Here is a 23,010-nt window from a genome sequence, read left to right on the forward strand (position 1 = left end):
CTGAATGAATACTTCAGAGAATCCTTCCTGACATCAGATGTTGTCCGTAGTAAATCATCTGTTGTAATTCTGTTTGAGAGAGAGATTTGTTAAAATTCCAACTATTAGTTAATATATTAAGTTGTGCAATGGTCTACGTTTCTGTCTACGTTTATTCATCATACAAAAAATACTACTGCATTTTGATAATAATGGAATTCAAGTCCTACAAATAACTTAACTACCACAGACAAAGCAGATGATTTTAACTACTTGCAGACAAGTACTACTTGTGGAAGCTTTTAAAATATTATCATCTTTGTTGTGTTTCTCCACGTGTCACTTGGTAGTTAAAGGGCAGTAGTAACAGGTAATAGTAGGTAGTAAATACTTCGGAACTGAATACCATCACACTTGATTCTTTTTCTTTTCTCATTCCCGATAGCTGCATGGAGTTTGACTTGAATGTAAACAATATTGTAGGAATAAGAAATACATTCCTTCTGAGAACCTATGCATACAGTAAGTTTCTAATTTATTTTCTTATTTCTATAAACTTTTTATGCTTTTTTAAATTTGTGTTTTGATTTTGTGATAAACTACTAAAATTCAGTCAAATATATTAAGGTACTATATTAAATTACCAAATTAGTTACATTAGTTAGCTTTTATCTAACTGCTTGTTGCTCACTCTAAATATATGGATTAAACTGGTATATCAGCTATGTATGTTTTTAATTGAATGGTATAATATTCAGAAGATAACAAAGATCCTTCATATTAAGGTCCACATATCTGTTATGAGGGCTGCTTCAGTTTTCTGAGGGAGAGGAAGAGGAAAAGAATCACATACATCATTGTAGTCTTCCCTTTTGTTTCCTTGACAGCCACTGATAGGTGTGTGTGGTTGTATGCTCTTACAGAGTCTTTCCTTGGAAAAATCAAAAATACAGCTTCAGTTTTTATACTGACCCCAAAACAGTACTGGGTTGTGTCTCCTCAGGAGGTTGTTTTTCAGGGAAAGATTATGAAATAGATTTCTAAAGGAGAGGTATTAAGAACTTGTCTAAGCTATGTTTTTCTTACTTGGCATCAGAGTCTTATTTGGCAGATAAATGCATAAGGAGCAGACTTCAGGCTAATTCTTCTAGGTCATCTGCATTTCTTCCTTTACCAGCACATTCAGTTTCCACGTACAGGCACCTTTTCCAGCTGATGCTGTCAGCTATCAGTATATTTACTAGTTAATTTTGACTAAGATTTCAAACAGAGACATTTCAGTATCCCATATTCACTTTACTTCGAGGGTCTACAACTTGTCCTGGAAAAGTTATTTGACTATAATTTCTTCATATATCCAGGAAGACATACACCTAGGAAGGGATTTCATTCTAAGCATTCTACCCATTCTATGGGTAGGAAAATAGTATTTGCCATTCATGATTATAGCTGAGGGGTTATGTCAACAACTCAAAGGTGTTTAGGAAACACCTATTAGAAAATAGGCATTTCTAGCTTCTGCCACGGATTTTCTGTTTTCCTCTCAGCAAATCACTGGAGGGCACAAGAGAATCCAGGTGTTTCTTTCTCTACATAAGCTATAGAAGAAGATCCCTGCTCAGCCAAGCTGGCCTTCTGCCCCACCTGCTTGACTTCCACCATTTTTAAATTGCCTGCTCCAGTACTCTTAAGCAATGACTCTTGAAAAGCAACCAGCACTGATGGACCCCAACACCTTCAACAGCAGTTTCCCAGGGGACCTTACTAACTATTTCTCTGAGCAGCCTGAAGTCTGCTCTCACCATATCCAGGGTTGAGGTTTTGCTGACGGTTTTCCTGCTGTCACCAAGTATTTTAAACTCAACTGCTTCGTGGTCATTGTGGCCAAGATGACTGCCAATTGGCACTTCACCCATGACACCCTGTTACGTTCACAAGCAACAAATCTAGGAGGGCACCTTTCCTATTCCTTACCTGTACCAAGAAGTTATCATCAAGGTGTTTTAGGAATCTCCTGGGCCTGTTGCTATCAACTATGTGGTATTCTGAGTTAACGTCTGGCAAGTTGTAGTCACCCATAAGGACAAGTGCATCTGATCTAGAGATATCCCTTAATTCCTTATAGAATAATTCATTGGTGTCATTATCCTGACTGGGTGGTTTATAGTAGACTCCCACAATGATATCTGCTTTATTTGCTTGACCCTTCTTCACTACCCAGAGGCTCTCAAACATATCATCACCAACTCCAGGCTCCGTTCAGCTCAGGCTCTCCATTACAGACAGTGCCTGCCCTCCCTGTCCCTCCTGAAGAGCCTAGGACTGTCTATGACAGCACAGCAGTCACAGGACTCTTCCCACCAAGTCTCACATATGCTAATGATGTTGTAGCCCTGGAAGTGAGCCAAGGCTTCTAGCTTCTCTTGCTTGTTCCTCATGCTGCGTGTATTGGTGTAAGGGGGGAAAAAAAGCTACTTAGGCCAAGGCAATTTAAAATTAATGTTTGGATGCAGTGATTAAGTGATTACCACTTTCATGGACTCCAAGGAAAACTTAAAAAACATGAGCTCTGTCTCCTTCAGTCAAAATTCATTTCCCTGACTTCATAGTTTATATAATCTAAATTAAAAAAAAAGAATAGCTTTGGTCTTTCCTGGCACCAAATTAATTCGGAGAATTTGTGTGATGAACTGGGGATAACTTAGAAGTAGAATGTGACACTGCTACATTGACAGATGTATCTAGTTCTGTCAATTACTGGGGTTTTGCTGGGTATCTGTGGATCTGAATACTTGAATGGGTATTTTTCAAATACAAACGGTTTTTGTGACTTTTATGAGATAGATAGTAGTTGTAGAATAATTAAGTAAATTCTGTAAAAGTTTGCAAAAAGTAACCTTAGAATACAAGAAGAGTATCATGTTGATGAAGGAACAAAAACTGATTGATTTCTGTCTAAACATGCCCTTTTTTGAGAAGTATTTATTTTATTTACAGTTGAGAAAAGAGTTCGTCCATTAGTAGTGGTTGTTAAAAAGTGGGCGAGTTTTCACGACATAAATGATGCCAGTCGTGGTACTTTAAACAGCTACAGTCTTGTGTTGATGGTTTTGCACTATTTACAGAGTAAGTATGTTTTTGCATGTTAACACTGTCCTTTTTTAAGTTTACATTTGAGTAGTTTTCTTCTTTAATAAAATTAAACACTGCTAGAAATGATCTTCCACACACAAAAAAATCTGAAAGCTATGTGTTTTTACTCATTTCCGTAGTGATGCTTTTTTATTTAAAAAGCGGACCTCTTCCTTGAAGGCAATTACCAACTTCCAAAGAAAAAAAAAATCAATGTACTTGCAGGACATTGTGTAACTATAAAATAAACTCAAGCTCCAGTTAACAAAAAATGTGCCTGTGTTAAAAAGGCTTAAGCGTGGAAATAACAATTTGTTTTTGATTTGGGAACTTGGGAGTTTGAAAAGAAAATTCAAAGGGAAGAATACTGTGGGATCATTTTTCCGTGTTCTGATGAGTGAAGAACTGAATGTGAGGAGGATGTGTATATGCAAGAATGCACTACCATATCATTAGATTTTCTTCTGATTACTGCCTTATATAAGGTGACTGATGTTGAAGACCATTAGAAGTTGGGATATTTGACTGCTAGGGGCAACATCTTTTCTTGTGACTTCAATATATGGAAACATTGAACAACTGTATCGAGCAGGAAGGCCAAGGATCCCTGCTGAGAATTCAAGAAAGTCATTCAGCCCAGAAATATTCCTGAGGAATAGATAGAAATGAGCTTATCCCTCATCACTTTCTTTCATTAGAGGAAATCCACTTTTGTAATTTTGCAGTTTGCAATTCTTGTTTGAGACTTAAGGAGTCGTGCAAGAAATCACTAAGCTCAGTATGAGTTTCTTGATTGCTTATTGGGAGATGAGTGATTTCGGAAAGGAAGGCAAGAAACCCCTGAAGAGCACATCTGGTGTAGTAGTATGCCCCTAGACCTATTTTCTTTTTTCGTAATTCCTGTTAGTTCACAAGTAGCCTCTGTATCTTGTTGCTCATGTTAATTCTACATCTTTTTGTATACTTTTTGTAATGTCCTGATTGTTCTTTCCATATTATTTTAGTAACAACTGATTTTTAACATTTTATGGTAGTATCTGTGGACGAATTGCATATGCTCTCATTTTATTTAGACTTTTCTCTTTGTCAGTTTGTGTAGTTTTTTTGGTGGTAGTGGTTGTGGGTTTTTTTGTTTGTTTGTTTGTTTTTTTAAATCGGATGGAAAGATGCAATGCCTAGTTCCTATGACAGCTTGTTTGGCCTGGAATGAAGATAGTCCCTGTAGAGTGGGTAGCCAACTATTTATTAGTTTCAAGATGACGCTACACCCACTCTTTGCTAGGGTGGAAGGTTTTTTTATGATAGTTGACTCAAGCTGGTGGCTTTCTTTCAACAGAACAGTATCTGTAGTAGAGGACCTAGGAGGGTGTTTTGTGTGTTTGGGATCCAGTTGGCTGACTTACTTTTGAGCTCTTTGAAGCCCGTACCATGTGCGTATTATTAACGTATCAATCCCAGGGACATAAGCAAGTCTGTCTTGTGACTGTGTTGTTTTCTCTGTGACGTTTTCTTCACATCTGATGTGGTGGAATTCCATAGATTCTTTTGTTTCTGTGGAAAGAAAAGGAAGTGTTGTCACAGCTCTGAAACCATAGTATTAGCAACTGAGTACTTCTGTATAGATCCTTAACAGAAACAAGAAAACAAAAAAAGCTAGTGGTTGATTTAGAGGAGGTGAGATGATAGTCGACTTAAAAAGGCCAAAGTAATTATTAGATACAGAATTTAAAATGTTGGAAGCTACTCTGGGATGCAAATGTTGCTATGCAAAGGTGAAGCACAAGCAGGAGAAGTGAAAAGTATCTTTACATGGTCTAGCAATTAGCAAACATCTTAAGGATGACTTGATAAGCATTTAATAGTTGGTATTACAATTTGAGTGGAACCTGGACTTTTAATTTTGAAATTTATTCTCCAAATTTATTTTCAGTGTATTGCAGAAACTCTGGGGACTGATGGAGAGTGAGGGATTTCTTGTATTGTGTGCTGTGTGCAGTCATGAATAGCCCATTACTGGATCAAAGTAATGTACAAAGGAAGAGAGTAGGTGTTACAAGCAAGTGTAAATGTGTAGGCTTGCCATAATGTTAACAATTCTGCAAGCATGACAATTCTGCAAGCATGAGGGCATTTGCTATAGTCATTTGTGGCAGCTGCCACAGCTCCCTGGGGTTCGAAAAAATAAGTTTGAATGATTCTTTTCATTCAAATCTGTGTGTAATCAGTCAGCTGCCTAGGAAGTATCAGCAGTAACAGTACAGGCCAAAGGGGAGCCTTTTTACCTATGCTTCATCAGTCTTTCCTGCTTAGGAAAGGTTGGAGAAGTGTCGTCTAAACGTGGTTTAATTTTTTTTTCCACTTCTGCTACATGCATGTGATAATATGGAAAGCAGCCTGTGTGTCAGCCATACAGTTTTCTAATAAGGCTTTTGTTGATGGTACTAGGAAAGGAAATAAATAAAAATAAAAACCACCTTTAGCAATAAATAGTGTCCCCATCTTCTCCAGGCAAATTGCTTTCCTTGACTTCTTAATCCATTTCCATGTTCTCATACTCATGCAGAAGATTTATGACCATGGCTTGAGTTTATTTTGTAGCTACATCAATGTCCTGTGCATGAACTTTCCTCCAGGTAACAGGCCCAACAGTCTTGTAAAGCAGGAAAAGAAAAACTCATGTGACAAATGCTAGTGGTAGGTAGTTAACTCTTCCCCATAACTCCATCCTCTTAGTATATTATGCAGAGCCAGATGATACATCTTGATTACTCATATTGCCCAGATCTCATTACCTTTTCTTTCATTGTAGCAGAGAACTGGAAAATATCCAACGTCTTATAGAAATAAGATGCTCTTTCATAATTCTGAACACCCACAAAGAAAGTTAAATGATTATTAAAGTAGCTGATCATATTCTTAGCAATCCTGCTAGTTAATATATTACACTCTTTGAAGATATCCAAAGCATGTTCTGAGAATTCTGCTATTCTAATTCTTAGTCCCTATGGAAGAAAGATTCTTTAACATCTCATCCCGTTTGAGACCTTGTTTGAAGGTTGAATTAGGTCCCAAGTCAAAGTCCTGTGTGCTGAACTTAATTATCATTTTCCCTAGTGAATGATGTAGACCAACTGTATAAAAAGATATGCTGATGAAGTGATGTTAAAGCTTTAGTGCAAGGAGTGTTCTAACAGTTCTGTAGGTGCTCTAAGGCTTGAGTGGGATGTGGGTACTTTTTCTGTCTGTAGCACCATCAGACCTGTGAGATAATTTTTTTCCCTTTTATTTTTATTATGCAATATGTTTTCCTGGTTCTTGACTTTCATAAAAGTTAGAATTGTTTAGTTTATTTTGTGTACGTTAGTGTCATTATTGTCTGTATGACTTTTATATCCTGTTTGCCATTTAGTAGACCAGGTAACAGCATTAAACTGTGTTTATGTATTTTATGTGGATTTTGCTGTGAATGGCTACTAAGCACATTGGGCGTTTTATCTTTAGGTCATTTTTGGAGACTTTTTGGGGTAATAGATAATACTTAGCTGCTGAAGAATGTGTACGTATGCAGTATATGGTGACTTCCTATGCTGCAACAGAATCCTATTAGATGTAGGTAGGCGGGAAGTGAAGCTATGATATGCCTTTTAGGGAATCTCAGTGAGTTTCTTATAAACATGAATGAACATGAATTTTAAAAGTCAAGTAGTACCCAGCTGTTGTAGAATCTTTCATGTCTTCTACAGATAGAAGTATCATAGTAAGAGCTTCCCTTAGTTGAATTAACTCCCTATACTACTATATACAAAATGTAGTAATAGAAATATTTGTGGAATAACTTTTACTTTACAAAATGCATGAAAATGAAGTTCTTAGTAGATGTTTCTAAGATGGAATTTCAGTCCAACTCTTTGGGGTAATTGATATGATATTGTTTCCTGTGAATTACATGAATCACAGCAACTTTGAACTTTTTTTTTATAGCCCTACCTGAACCCATACTTCCGTCCCTCCAGAAAAAATACCCAGTAAGTGTTTCTTATGAATTTACTACATCATGTATGTGTATGAAACTGCTTATCTAAAATATATGATTTTTTAAGTATCTGTAATGGGTTAAGTTAAACAGTCTGTAAGCCTAGTCATCAATACATTAAACAAGTGTGAAAAAGCTTATATGCTGCTTTTGATGATTTCTTTAATGAAAAGAGTTTGCTTTACATGAAAAGGTTTCACACAGTGAGAAATGACAACTGCTGACCTAATTCTCTTTATGCTGGGCTGAAAATACCCCTCTGTAGTCTGTAACTTTCTGATTGTTATTTCTTTGTAAGTTAAGCAGTAGTGTTTCAATCCAATGGTGGTATTTCAGATTTCTGTACCTTCCAATAGCTCATGAGTTGCCTGCTATTTTTGGTTTCAGAGAGTAAATGTTTACTAGGAGACTTTTGGAACTTCACAAAATTGGGTTCCAGCCCAAACAAGAAAACACCTTTTGGGGACTCTGTTATTATGTCCAGATCATACTCTGCAGTTTTCAAGAGAACTCTGTGAATTTGTATGCTTTGATCCACTGCAGAATTAGGGCTGTAATTAGTGAGCTTTTATCTAAGAAGGACTACCTAGAAATAACAGCTATTCTCTTAAAAACATGTTTGAGAACAAAAGAACTGTTGCTGAATATGCTGAAATGGGAATATTTGATGACATTGTACATCAGGGAGAAAATAGGTGTCAACCATCTTGGATAATTAGGATAATCAAGATGCAGAAGGCTTTGAGCTATAGTAAACTGCAGTTTTATTCCTATGTTGTAACCCTATACCTTTTAATCTCTTCATTGCTGAAAGAAGTACTAAAAACTATTTGAAGCTGCTTTTCATTTCTTGTACATTCAGCTTTATCTGGTGGTTTGTTTCTTTTAATAACTAAATTTAATAATTTTATTTGCATAAATGTTATGTGCTGTAGTATTTTAAGTTTGTGTGGCATATAATTTAAAGAAAACAACTGCAAGAAACAGTAACATTTACCTTGTAATAATAATTCAAATATTTATATTTGTAGTTTGAACTGCATAAATGTCTTTACAGTACATTACAAACATTAATGGTTTAAGTGATTAAAGTGAAAGTATATACAATACCGTAAGTTTGAAAAATCCGAGTTTGCACTAAAAGCAAGGTTTCTTCTGTAAAAGTGGTAAATCATTTGGAGATTCCTGTGTTTCAAGACCGCTGCTGTAAGAATAGCATTTTTATGCTGTTTCAGCATAATTTTTTGTTTGGAGAATGGACTGAATGCTTTAGAGTAAGTAATAAAGTAACAATAATATTTTGTACACAGATATTGTAAAAATAAATCAGAACTGTGGATTAAGTCAGAAAAAACAATCATGCTAGAAATTTGCAAATACATTTTTAGTTTACTCTCTCCATTGGTAATGTAGTATGTAACTACATTACATAATGTAGTATGTAACTACAAGTATGTAACGTGTTGTAAAGCTACAACTTTTGAAAACTGATATTGCGAAGAATTTTAAAATGAGAAGTACACCAAAATGATTTTGGTCTTGTATGTTGTTGCAGTAATAATTATAAAGCATGGGTAAATCCCGGTTTCCTAAGAAACCATATGTTTTTCTTGTGGTTGTAGCTGATCAAATCTGTGCCTCTATTCCAATACAGAAATACCATTTCTGTCCTTCTGAAAGAAACCACCCTACTTACAATCTGTTTTTCTTTGAAAATCACACTTGCAGGTCTTTCTGCAGCCTGAAAATACTTTTGTGCTTTGAAGGAAACTGCTTGCTTTAGATTATAGATGCCATGTAAAATAGACACACTTACATTGAACAAGAAACAAAAGGCAAATTCTGTGACTCAGTGTATCACTATCATAGATGTGAAGGGTGAGGAGTCCTGGAGAGACACCAGATCTTCCCTCCTGTGCGTTCTGTTGCCATGGGGTAGTCTCCAGCTGGCACCAAGCTCATATTTTGCAACACTCAGAGGGAGTGCTGGAGCATATCAGGCATGGAGTTGAATTCTAGAGCTTCCTGGCTGCCCAGCCAGATGGGATAGATGACAGTAGCCCACAAAATGCATTGTCCCATTCTGAAGCTTATGCAAAACTCACCTCTGAGTTACGATTTTCACAGATGATCTCTGTAAAACCTCTAATGGCTTACTTAGTTACTACTTCTGGTTGTTTTGCCTGCATGTTTGCTAGGGGTAAACATTGCTGTAACTGAGTGGCAGAAGGCAATGTGTGTGCGAGTCCCCAGTGTTCCAGAGCAGTCTGGCATATTAGCTTAAATCAAGAAGGAGGTGGGCTTTCGCTAGTGCTCTGGGTTGTGAGCTTCATGGACTCTGCACGAGCACGCTTTTGTTTCTGCTGCGTCAGTTTGACAAGCAGCAAGATCACTCCCAAAGGGATGGGGTAGAGTACAGGATGGTGCTTACTATAGCTATTTCATGCATGGGAGACAGTCTTTGGACAGATAAAATTTGCTTCTCCCCTTTGAGCTGCACTTTCTTGAAGTGTAAACTTGAGTTAAATGATCATTTGTAAGACTAGAGAAGGGTATTTTATGTGCTTGAATATAGACACCTATCAACAATGGCAATATACTATGCTAATGTAAATTTTTCTTTTTAGGGAAGAATGTTGGACAGTTGGAATTAAGCTCATTTTTCATTTGAATATCTTGATGTGTAGGTTTTTTTGGATACATACTTCTGTTCCTTTCCAGTATGTAAGGTAGAAATGGGAATATGCGTATGCATTATCAAGCTATGCAATATGAAGCATGTTGCTGAATGTTAGTGTTTCGTTGAGTAAGCAGCCAATCTAACTAAAGATCTAGCAAAAAAAAAAAAAAGATTTGGAATCCCTTTTTCCGTGAATATTTTGAAATACTGGAGATTAGTTATTTATTTCTTAATCGGATCCTGAATTTCTTTTCCATTTCTTAACATGTCATGAGGCAAAGATATAACAGGCAAATGAAGGACTATCTTTAAAAGAAGCTGAATTCCTTGCTTCCTAGAACAAGCTAAGAAGAGGAAAAAATACAGGGAAGGCCTGCTGGAAACTAAGCTAGTTTGAAGGATGATTTGTATCTCTGTTTTATTAACAACCCCAATTATGTGTAGTATCTATAATCTATACTTAGTACTGTTAATTTAGTTATTCTCCAACCCTTTGGTAGCAAGAAAAGTACCATCGCCCCTGGCCTACAATAGGTGAATAAAGATGGAGAGGGGCTATGAGTTCCATGGGTTGTCTGTGGCCACTCTAATGTCTTGTTCACTTGACATTGAGTGACTGAATTGTTAACAAGCTTAAATAAATGACACGGTTGTTGATATATTGAATGTTGATTATGTCTTGACAGAAATTGTCATGAAGTCTTCCCTGTACCCTTTCTTAATTTTAAATAATAATAGTGTGGTCTTACCTGTAAAATGTGCTAATCCAGTAATAAGTTTCCTCCATAAAAAACATGCGGTATTTTGGAAAGATTAAATACATTTTTCTCTTCTACATGTTGTGATCAGCAATCTGCAATGTTAAAAATAAAAATAAATAAAATAGTTGACTAAATTGACTTACAGTGTACTTAAACGTGTAAGTAACATTTTGCTTTAGGTAATTCAAGTTAATGCAAAAAATATTTTCTGCCTAAACAGTAGTTTCAGTAATGCTTTCCAAAAATTCATTTCCATGGATTGGTATAACTACTAAAGCAAGAGGATAGATGAGAATTATTTATAACTGCATACATGTTTAAAACTATGATTTTCTTGTAACGACTAACTGCTGTAGACTGTAACTTTCATTTTTACTAGAACACTTACATAGTATAGTATGAGTTTTTTTTGAAGGCAGAAACCCTCGGTAAGAAGAGCCTTGATTTGCTTAACCTATGTAAAGCGAACGTACTTAGTATACACAGTAAAACTTAGAATTGTAGGTATCATGAAATTAAACTTAATTTTGAACAGATTTATTTTTGTAAACATTGTAATTTTAGATTTCTGAATTACACTTTTAATCCTAGTTGCTAGATGAGGATTTAGAAAATAGCCATCTATTTAAGTTTAGGAATTCTATCTTTTCTGCTCTGGGTAGGAATCTTTGAAATATTGTACACTTCAAACAAGCAGCCTTTCAAGTTTACAACACTGGAGCTTACATGAGTTTTGGTCAGCTCTAAATTCCGTGAAGAAACATTGAACTGAATATCCTGAAAAATTCTTTCATTTGGAGTATGCTTGTATCAACATCAGCCTTTGAAATGCTGCAAAGCTTAGTAATTTAATATTCCATTAATTGTGAGCAAACTTTACTGAAAAAATTTACTTGGATAAAGTGCTACATGAAATAGCTTTATTCTTTCCTTCTTTTCTGGATGCATGCATGCACACAGAGGCATACATGTACTTCTAATTTTAGCCTTATGTTTTATTACAATAATATTTGATATATTGACTTTTGCTGTTGGTATAGCTAGTACCACATGACTAATTTTTTCATTATTCAAATGGTGTGCAAACATCAGTGCAAACTAAGTCATAGATAAAAATGTAAGTAAAATATACTTAATGTCAATCTTGCTAAGAAAAAGCAACATCCTCTAAGCTAATGCTAAAGAAAATAGCTTATTCTGAAAAATAATGTCCCGTAATGTAGCTTTTCTTCCTGCTCAGTATGCCAAGTTCATTGTGCTTACAGATTCTTCTTGTAGTTGAGCAGTTCTCAGGCATTTGAACATAAAAGAAATCTTGCTTTCATTTTCAGAAAATGTCTGCTGCCTCCAAACATTCACTTACTAGTGTTAGTAGATGTCTGTTGTAGTAATTTCATTGTATTTCTGTTTTATATTTTTAGAGGCCAGCAGCACTTGTTCTCTTTACTTGTTTTCCTTTATGTCCGTTTCCTTGTGAGCTCTTAAACTGCTGGTACTAAAATACTTTTCTGTGACTCTTACACAACTTTTTGTTGATTTTTGCAGGGAGTGACTTTCACTCCAGTACAAGCCTAATTAACTTTAGGGTTAAAATTTTATATGCTGCATAACATATGAACAACTTCTGTTCCCCCTTTAGATTTTTATATGTATGCTGCATATTTGCTTTTTATGTCCGAATACATATTTTTGGTGTGTTCTGTTGGATTGTTTGCTGTTGCATTTTGAGCTCCTGTAACTATAACAACTATAATTTTATATGCGAAATCATATTGTTTGAGAAGACGACCTCATTTTTTTCACAGCTGTAAGAATGGCCTTTTTTCACAGAAGGTATGTTCCACAGAAGGTTCCAGGAGGTCCTGCAGAATTGGCAAAGAGGACAGGAGTCTCAGACTTTCCAGTCCCACTGGTTTGATCACTAACCATACTTTCCCCAGACAAAACATTGCCTGCCTCAGACGAAACATTGCCTGCTGTGAACTAGTAAATAGTGCATAGTGCTTCCAGTGATATTCTAGTACATAAAGTTTGAGAGTCATGCATATTACTCTTCAAAGTAACAAAGAGGGTGGGGGAAAAAATACAGTAATAACCGAACAGGTTACTGCATTTTTAGATGTATCTTCTTATGTGAATGTTAAACTTGCTGTTGTGTATCTTGGGTTCATTTTCCTTAAAATACATGACATCACTATATAATGTAGCATCCCCTTAGTATAGCCTTCTTTTTGGATTGTTTTTATGCTGCAAAAACTGCTGACTTGGTGATTACTGTGTTTATTTCCCCTATCCTATCTCAGTTCAGCTGCAGCCAGCTCAGTGCAGCCTACCTAACTCAGCTTCTGCTCATGTTGTTTTACTAGCGTGTAAACATCAGTTCAGAGATTCTCCTGTGTTAAAATTATTTAGCAAACAGAAGGCAAGGGTGCTCTCAGATGCTCCTGTGCAAGATGGTTCTACCTGAGCTCAGTCAGAGTAACAAATATCTAACAGAGGAGCACAGGAGTAATAGAGCTCTTTGCTTGTAAGTTGTACTTGAACTTCTAATAAGCAAACAATGGGCAGCTTTTGTGTTGTGAAAAAAATATACACCTAAATTAAGGCAGCGTGTGTGTGTATACATACTCTAATTTTATTTTGACAGGAATCTTTTGATCCTACTATGCAGCTGCATCTCGTTCATCAAGTTCCATGTACCATTCCTCCTTACCTCTCAAAAAATGAATCAAGCCTTGGAGATCTGCTAATAGGCTTCTTCAAATATTATGCCACAGAATTTGAGTAAGTAATAAGCTCTTCTTAGTGTTTCAGAATATTAAAATTTTTCATTTGTTCTATTCATTATATCAGTGCTTTATGACCTTTGAAGAGGAAAGAATAACTGTAATGCAGGAGTAATCACTGACAGAAAAAACAGATGAAATGACTGAAGGAAAATAGGAACTCTGATAGAGTGTCTGAAGTAGTTTGCGTAACTGGGTAGATTATGCATTCAGATAGGGAATTTAAAGCAAAAATAAATAAAGAAAAGTATCTGGCTAGTTTTTCCAGCATAAATTAAGTGCAAATTATTTGAACGATGGACTAATGATGTTTTGCTATAAAAAAAAAAAAAGGTAAAAATTATCAATTACAAATCCTGTATTGAAAATTTTCTATAGCTGAGAAGTCATCCTGGGAAATGCTGCACATCACTCAGCAACTTAGATTATTTTTAACCCTTTCTGCTAGGGAAATAAAACTGAATTGTACTGTTGACTTGGCCATCTGTGCATCCCTGATAACTTTAAATCCTGTTTGAAATGAGCAAAACATTTGCCTTGAAGATATTAAAATTCTGTATAGTTTCATTAAAAAATTACTAGTTGGCTTCAGAAGAGAAACCCAAATTAATGCCCATGCTGAGGAAAAAGCAGGCAGAACATGATGTTTAAATATTTTCTGTGTGATAGCCAGCTACTGAGAACAAAATAGAGTTATGCTACCCACAGTATATGTTATCTTTGCTTTGAGGTTGCTGATGGAAACAATAGCATAAGCGGGAATGAGGGTAAGAGTTAAATAGACAAAACACAGGGATCTGTGGTGCCTTTTGTGGAAGAGCTAGTATTTTACTCCTGTATGTGTTGAATATTTTCATTGCTGCAATCAACGCCTTTTTTATTCTTTCCTTTTCCTCTAAAACTAGTGTTCTTTTTATGCACAGAATTCTTGAGATTATACTTCAAATTACAAAACTATAAAGTTAGGTCACATTCGACTGATCTGTACCATGTCAGTAAGCTGTCACTGTGGAATTGTAATGTGTTTGATTAAAAAGATTGCTACTTCAATTTTCATAAAAGTGACTTTGTAGATTCCTGTCTATGGAGTAGGACACCACAATACAGGGTTTGATATACAGGATGCATTTTGCTGAAGGAACAGCATGTAGTCAAGAATGAGATGATGGGTAGAGATCATCACTTTGGATAAAATGATTAAATGAAGTTGCCTGCCTGAAATGCTCAACTGATCAACTATGTGCATGTTATTTGTCAGGAAGATGAAGGGAAGATGGAAATATGTTGTTTTAAACCTCCCTCCGCCCCCAGTATAGCAAAGGCCAGTAGGTATTTCAGTTAGAATGTGTATTTTGTTTCACTTGATTCAGTGAGTAATACTTAAGAGCAGGATAGGTCCAAGGAGTAGGGTGCAAAGGAAGAAACAAGAGCACTGCATTCTGCACAGACATAAATAATTTTATCACCTTGCGCTGTGATTTTTTTCCCATATGCTATTAATCTGTTCTGTTTATTTAGACTGTAAGTTCTTTCAGAAGAGATTGCCAGTTACCATGTGCTCATTCCGCGGTCTGAGTTTGGGATTTTTGTTGTTTCTAGAAGAAGTAAATTTTCTCCCCCCTTCAGAAGTTATCAGAAATGTGATTTGGAAATTGCTGCATATATGAGACTATAGAGAGCAAGGCTTAAATAATTTACCAACATGGTTGGAGATTCTCTTGCCATAGAGTTCAAGTCTGCATAGTGTTTCACATGATACAGCTGACAAAAAGTATGCTTATATCTTTGTTTTATCTTTCACTATTTCAAATTATCAAAGCTCTGCTGATCATGCAGTGAATGTGACAAAGTAGAAAAATGTATGGAGGTGTCTTAGAAGAAAGTATTTGGAAACTGCTCCATGTTTACCAGGCCGTCTTAAAAGAGTGTCTGATTTCACATCTGCAGCAGTGAGTGAAGGCAGCAGGTTTTCACTTGGCTGCCTCTTTATAAAGTGAGACCTTGAAGCAAGGCGTTGCTACCCTTAAAATGCTGCTAGGGAACCTAGAGATTGTTATTTGGGACTGTGCTGCTTTTGTATTTCTCATTTCAAGTTATGCTGTAGTTGTTTAAGTTGTTGTTAAGTTGTATTTGGTGGACATGATCAAAGATAAGCTACACTATCTTGACAAAATATAAAATACAGTTGCTCTCTCCAGGGCAGAATTAGTCAGATGATAATAATATATTTTTGAATAGAACTATATTTAATAATGTTTGTAGTTGGTACACATTTCATAAGCCAAAGCTACTTGCAGAAATAGATTAATAATATTGATTTGGAAAGTACAGACTTTTTAATCTATTTGTAACATATTCATACACAGGCTTACACCTGGAAATTTTGTTTTTATTCAAATTCTTGTGTTCTTCATGAGGCACTCATACCTGATGTGGAGTGACACTAGAAATAACTAATGATTGCTGTTCAAATGGTTATTGTTAATTTACAGATTGAAATACATGTTAAGACTATTCACTTAACATTGGAAGTTATGAAGTTTTTGTGTGCAAGCCAAAATGTTTATAATTAATAAACAAATCATTTCCTATTGGTAATTCATTTATAATTCAAGTTGATTTTGGTACCAAGGCAGGGTTAATGAAGGTTTAATGTGAGAAAGTAGTCCTTTCTAAGTTTAAATATGGAACTCTTTAAAAAGGTAGAAATGTCTTTTTGTTGTTGTTGTTGTTGCTTCTTGCTAACTAGTATATTATAAATGCATTTGTTTCTTGCTGAGGAATCAAGTCAACTATAACCTGTGGATAAAAAGATGAGCAAAAATTAAGTGTTTGAAATGAAAAAATATTGCCTGTTTAAACTAAACATAGATCAAATACTTTTGTTGTGTAACATTTGTTGCTTGTCTGGATCTCTCTTAAATGCTATTTTAGACAATGCAGAATAGTTGAACTGTCTGCTTCTTCCAGTCATGACCAATGTACTGGAGCTGCAGTTCAAGCTCTTTTGATGTTCCTGTTGCTTATTTTGTTGTTGTAATCTGTCTGTGTGTGTACGTGTTTCTGTTTATAAGCAATTCATCTGAAGTTTTTATTAAGCTTGTGTTGATGACAGGTTATTAAAAAGACATGACGGAAAAGTATTTGGTTCTTCACAATATCTCTAGTTCTTGCAAAAGTAGACGAGTAGTCTACTCTGGGAATTAGGAAGAGGGAGAGTGATAGGATTCAGTGAAAACTTTAGTTTGCATTTAATGCTAGGACTGATCTTCACTCGTATTAATTTTCTAGAGTGAAATCTAAAAATGCACGGCAGTGGGTAACTAGTAATCTAAGGTACACAAACATGTACTTCACTGGTTGTGCCCTGTGCCTTTTTGAAATATCAAAAAGCCCTATTCGTATTCTTAAACAGAGTAGTGTATGTGCTCTATTGAAGTAAAGATGTTTAAGTAAAAATGTTGAATTAAATTCAAGCAGCTGGATTTCATAAGTGTCTTTAATAATGAGTTGTACCCAAGTTAACTTGCAGAATCTGCAGGCACAGACTTTTAGCTGGTATAAACTGTCTTATTGCCACTGACTTAGTGGAGTTATGAGAGCTGATCGACGACCTATGGAACGTAGAGTTCTTCCAAATTTAACTGATAATTTAGAATTGTATTTTGTTATACAGTTGATATTAACAGATTTACTGCAGGTGGTTGATGTACGCAGCTGAGTGCCTGTATCTTTGCATTATGTCAAAAGATCCATACAGTCAGGAGACCCAGTCAGGTGTACATAACACCAGTTCAGCTATCAGCACGCTGCCCTGCTGTTTCTAATCCCTATCTAGTCAGGGTGTATGATGATCTGTTGTTGGCATTCCAGGCTTTTTGCTAATACAGCAGTTGTCTGGCTTAGTTAAGAACAAATGAAAACTGGCTGGGTAGAACTGGTTAAGATCATAAAACTGCAGGTGGTAGCTTTGGCTGCCATTGTGTTTGGCATATCATTGTGCCAAGACTAATAAAGATTGCTGTCTATGCTGTAGTGCTGTTCCTGTTTGTGTGATCATTTCCTGTGGTTTCATTGTTCTAAATCTGTGTGCAGAATGCAGTAGATTATCTTCAGACGCACATTTGAGTTGTTGCACTGATGTTACAGAATATCAAAAATACCACATATTCAAAGTATTAGTGCTTTCTAATAATTTTCTTGCATTGGGAATGCTCATTTGTAAGCGTGCTTTCTTTGTGTCACTTCATTGTTGAATATATATATATGGCATTCAGTATCAGACTTCCTCTGCACTTAAACTCCTTATGGGCCTTTTTTTCCTCCACAGAAATACCTGAAAGATAAATTTTTGAGGCTATAATTTCTTTTGAATTTAGAAATAAATGTAGGTGTCCATATTCAAGTTGATACTGGCTTTTGAAAAAAAAAATCTGTCATGAACATATGTTACTCATGGGAAACCTCTGATGTTGTTTTGCAGATGTTTCTATTTATAAACTTACGTGCATGTGGAATTTTTTTTCTTGTTTCCTACCCATCATTCCTTACTCTTTTGTAGCACTTTATATTAAATTGCTCATTATTGTAAAGTACTGTGCTATCCAGGCTTGTTATGTAGCAGTATGACAACTTATTAATGTAAACAGACATTATTCAGAATCAAGAGTTAAAAGATCTGCAAATTGTTTTCCTTTTCCCCAGTTGGAGCCATCAAATGATTTCAGTTCGTGAGGCCAAAGCTATTCCAAGACCTGATGGTGTTGCATGGAGAAACAAATTTATATGTATAGAAGGTAAAACATAAAGCTCCTTTATCATCTTTAACTGCTAAGTCACTAAATACATTAATCTGTTACTTTATGGTGATTATATTTTAGTAATGCACACATGTAGTGTATGTATGTAGAAAATGAAGTTTAACCAATGTCAATAGTTTTGGAAACAGTCTCGTCAAAAACATTTGAGAAGGAAGCTTTAAGTTCTATAGAGTTTAAAAATAGTTCTCCTGACCTTTTCTTCAAGAGGACTCATTGCCCTGTTACTTTTGGAACAGAGATTAGGGCTTTGACAAGGAAGGGCCTTAAGAACAGTAGCATGTTTTGCTGCTCTGTAAAAATAGTCTTCACTTTTGCCAAGATTGTGCTTCTGAAAAAACACAGTGGGCACAAAATCAGATTCCTCTCTAAGAATATTCTTTGTTCTAGTAATGCTCTGGCATCTCAAGTCCTAGCAGTAACTAAATTATGCATATGTTGATCCACTTGTGGCTACTATTTTTGACTGTCTTTTGAATGTACAATTTCCGTAGAAACTATGTGATGCCCTCCAGAACTGGAGGGGAAAAAAAAACAGCCAACCTTTTGGAGTCACAAGTATCAGCTTTTTTTTTTTGCATTGCAATTTAGACTGAACTGGGGAGTAGCACAATACAGGGAACCTCCATGTGCTCTTCTTACCTTTCAACTGTGATCGGTAGTCTTCACGGAGAAAACGAACAGTTAACGTGCATAGGAGGTGAAGCTCGGACCAGGGAAAGAGAAGATAATAGACTAAGAGAGGGATTGTGGTTAGAGAGGAGTATGAGGGTGAAGGAAAAAAAAAAAAGCAGGGAAGGGGCCGATAACTACCATGTAAAGTGGGAAGAGTTGACTCTGAAAATAGTCAAAAAAGGGAAGTGAGAATCAGAATGCAGGAGTTGAAGGTGAATTGGCTGGACAGAAGACCATGGGAAAGGAACTAGGATGGAGAATAAGCAGAATTAGAAGTAGCTGGTTTAGGACACTGAGGTGAAGAGGGAAGGTTTGAAATGTGGAAGGTAGCCAGGGTCCTGGCTGTAAATAAATGGGAGACTATTGGGGATTACAGTATCAAGGGTTGAAATTTTAGGTTAAAAGAGCTTGGACAGGAATGGAATGGAGCTTGGACAGGAGCCCAACAGTATGGAAAAGAGTTGTTAAGAAACTGGGAAAATCTTGTTGGTATGGGGTCAGTAAGGCAGAAGACCTGTGGGTTAGGTGCAGATATTCTTCAAAATTCCTGGGGGGAGGGAGTGCAGTATGTACACTTCATTTCCTGCATTTTTGCTGCTCTATTCAGAGAATAATTACCAACTGGTGAAGTTAGTTATTCTTTGACTGGAGCTCACCAACTTGGCTGTAATTGTATGGGTGGCAGTGTGAACCCGCATGCTCAATTCCTGTCCTTTATTTGTCTTTTGTGGAGAAAAAAAAAAAAAAAAGGAAAGGAAGTAAAAAAAAGAAAAAAAAAAAGGAGGGGGGGGAAATACAAAGAAAACCCAAAAAAAGCAAATATCAGTCATAGGGAAAAATATACCAAAACCCATGAAGAAAGCTGTACACTTGACTTTGCAGTCTCAGAGTTAAGAAATGCGAGAATTAAGAGTATCTGCACAGCTGAAATGATCTACTACGCTAGTAGTGGAGGCATTGCCAAGGCTCTGTTCTGAATGTGGGAGGTGGGAATGCTGAGCAGCTGTGCCTGCTGCTGTCATATGATGCTGATCCTCTGAGTTGCAGGGCGGCTGTATGTTTCAGGCTCTCAATCTTTTCACAACATTGCAAAGTGGTTGAATAATTAGATTTTCCTTCTGCTAGTTTGGAAAACAGAATATTAGAACACAAAATAGCCATCCTAGATTTTGTATTGAATATTCTTGATTACATGTAATTTTTTCCTAAGAGTACATTTGCATTTGAACTATTAAAAAGTAAAATTATCTATAGTTGGCATATCTGATTCCTTCCTGCTACAGTGTGCATCCAGACTTTATGAGGATTAATCCCACTCTTAATATCCTAAATTTTTATTTATAAATTGGAAGGGAGAAAATTACATTTCTTATTTCAACCCAAAATAGGCCTCATAGTTCAGCTTAGCAGCTGCTGTAAAAAGTTTAACAAAGTATTTGGGTAGACTTCTGTGTACTTTGAGAAGAAGCTTACAAAAGATACTTAAACACGTCAGCATGTTCTGGTTTCCAAGTCTGTCAGATTTTCCATTTAGAGGACTAAAATTTTAGTAATTGGTATAGTGTGTGTTTTTAAATACCTTAAATATGTTTGTTGATAGATTACAGAAGTCTATGCCAGCAAGTTGTCATAATTCTCTATGTAGCATGATATTTAGGGTTGCTTAAGGAAAAAAAATTGTTCTAAGTTTTATTTGTCTTAAGACTGATTCTCAGTTTTTCTGCTTTTTGAGAAACAAATGGAGTAGCAGCGATCTTTTATGACAGTTTAAAATCTGTCAAGCTATTACTATCATAGGTGTAGAGAGAACACTGCTTTTAGCTAATGATGATGAACATTCCTTGTAGGGTATCTCTAAATTACTGGTGACTGCTGTAGTGTGAGTTTAAATCTTGTGTACATCAAACAATATCATATCAATATTAAACTGTTCTTTTGAAAAAGACAAGTTTGGAAAAACTAGAAACTTGGTAATTTTGTGACAATTATTTGTCTCTTAGTCACTTAGGGAAATTGGATCAGAACCTGTATAAGCTGCATCTGATTGATTCTCGTATTTACAAATCTTTCAGTTCAGATATTAAAAATGATAAAAATAATTCTTCAGGGTGTGTTTTGAAGTTTTATGATTTCTTTTATTTTCACTTGGAAATATGATCCCTTTTAGCCTTTTCTTTTAATATCAGTGTTGGAGTTGGATTACATTTTTTTTCTCAACTCAGTGTATGAACAAAGTAACTTATGATGGACTCTCACTCTTCTCGTGGTTAGAAAATACAAAGTGGTAGAAATAGTATCTGATTATAAAAGTATTCTTGTGCTCCAGGGAATGAATTTGTCTTTTGACAACTAGTAAATGTGCAAGAAGAATAAAGGGAAGATGTGAGTCAGCTTTTTTTGACTAGGAAGAGCGCCTTTTTTCCCCACTGACAGTTTTGGAAGATTGTACAGCTTTGGTCTTGTTACTTCAAAAAATGTCTCTTGACTCAACATTAAATATATAAAGGTCCTAGCATTAAAGAAACAGTTAAGATCAGATATAAGACAAACAAAAGAAATGCTGTACTGCTTAACATGCTAAGGAATATGGAATTCTTCATAGTAGGTCAGTATGCCAAATTATGTGGCTGGTAGTAGAGGAAGAGGTACCTTTTTTATTACATTGACAGTTTTCTGGTGCAATCTAAATGTATGATGCATTCTACAGTTAAATAAATCTGCCTGTAAACATCCACTAAAAAACTTTATAAGTAGTTTGAAGAAAAAACTTACAGAAATAATACATTTATTGCTTTAAACAATTTATTTCATTGCAAATTTAAATAGCCTTCAGTAATAAAATCCTAATGCCATGGAACATGTTCCAAATTTGAAGTCCCAGTCTACGTAATGGCACAATCCCTGTCTGTGTAATGCTTTATGTTACTTTATGTCCCTATCTGAATAAAAGCAATACATAACCAACTGTTGTGGTTTAACAGTGGAAGGTAGCCAAGCATTACACAGCCGCTCTCTAGCCTCTCTCTTACTCTCCCCCCTCAACGGGACAGGGGAAGAAAATAGGATGAAAAATGCTCATGGGTTGAGATAAGGACAGGGAGATCACTCACCAGTTATGTGACAGTCAATGTAGGGAACAGGCTCATTATAGGGAAGATTAATGTCATTTATTGCCTGTTACTAAGAGACTAGAACATCAAGAACTAAAAGCAAATGAAAGACAACTTCCTCTATCCACCCTCTTCCACCTCCTCCCCTTCAGCGGCTCAGGGGAAGGGGTAATGGGGCTGCGGTCAGTCCCTGGCGCTTCGTCTCTTTGGTCATGGTCACTCTGTGCCCCTGCTCCACGTGGGGTCCCTCCCACGGGATGCCGTCCTTCCCGAACTGAGCCTGCGGGGGCTGCCCACAGGCAGCAGCTCTCCAAGACCTGCTCCCACACGGCTCCGTACCACGGGGTCCATCCCCCAGGAGCAAACTGCTCCAGCACGGGTCCCCCACGGGCGGCAGCTCCCCCCAGACCCCTGCTCCTGCGTGGGCTCCTCTCCACGGGCTGCAGCTCCGGCCTGGGGTCTGCAGGGCTGGTTCACATTTTCTCACTCCTCTCTCCCAACTGCTCCCACACAGTGTTTTTTCCCCTTTCTTAAATATGCTGTCACAGAGGTGCAATCAGTGGAGCTGGCTTTTATCTGACACGAGGTAATTCCTGGGCCCTTGCCATATAAAACCAATAGACCAACTAAACAAAAAAATTACCGAATCTAGCACATGCTTCTGTACTTCACTGGTCCTTGAGGACTTTAAGACATTCTGCCAGTGTGAAATTGTGTCATTTACACAGTTCTCTAGTAAGGGTGAAAAAAAAAAACTGTATGAAATCTGTTTTCTAGAGCATTGCAATGCATAATTGTTTAGAACCTGTTACTTTGTTACTAGCATTTTATCAGTTGCAAGGAGTACTTTAATCCCTCAATTACAAAAAAAAAAAAGTTCTGAAGTATTAATTACTAGCAAATAAAAAAAAAAAAGGAAAACATCACAAACTTGTAGTCTGTTAGAAGGAGAAAGCTGCAAATTGTTAACTTATGAACAGATACTGTAGAACAGGTAAGAACTGAAAATGTTTTTACAGCAGTTGATACTTAGGTAA

General features: G+C 36.3%; 1 protein-coding gene across 4 annotated transcripts in view; it reads left to right on the plus strand.

Moving 5' to 3' along the window:
* TENT2 (terminal nucleotidyltransferase 2) overlaps positions 1-23,010 on the plus strand; it is a 41,848-nt gene that overhangs the window by 15,692 nt on the left and 3,146 nt on the right. For 3 of the 4 annotated variants that reach the window (XM_083819067.1, XM_083819069.1, XM_083819068.1), the window contains exons 11-15: positions 425-501; positions 2,977-3,105; positions 7,093-7,136; positions 13,233-13,369; positions 18,076-18,167. In XM_083819067.1, coding sequence (XP_083675193.1) covers positions 425-501; positions 2,977-3,105; positions 7,093-7,136; positions 13,233-13,369; positions 18,076-18,167 — 479 coding nt within the window. The remainder of the gene's footprint in view (positions 1-424; positions 502-2,976; positions 3,106-7,092; positions 7,137-13,232; positions 13,370-18,075; positions 18,168-23,010) is intronic. The other variant, XM_083819070.1, reaches the window with a different exon arrangement.

The sequence above is a fragment of the Anser anser genome (assembly GCF_964211835.1).
Source record: "Anser anser genome assembly, chromosome: Z".
Lineage (NCBI taxonomy): Eukaryota > Metazoa > Chordata > Aves > Anseriformes > Anatidae > Anser > Anser anser.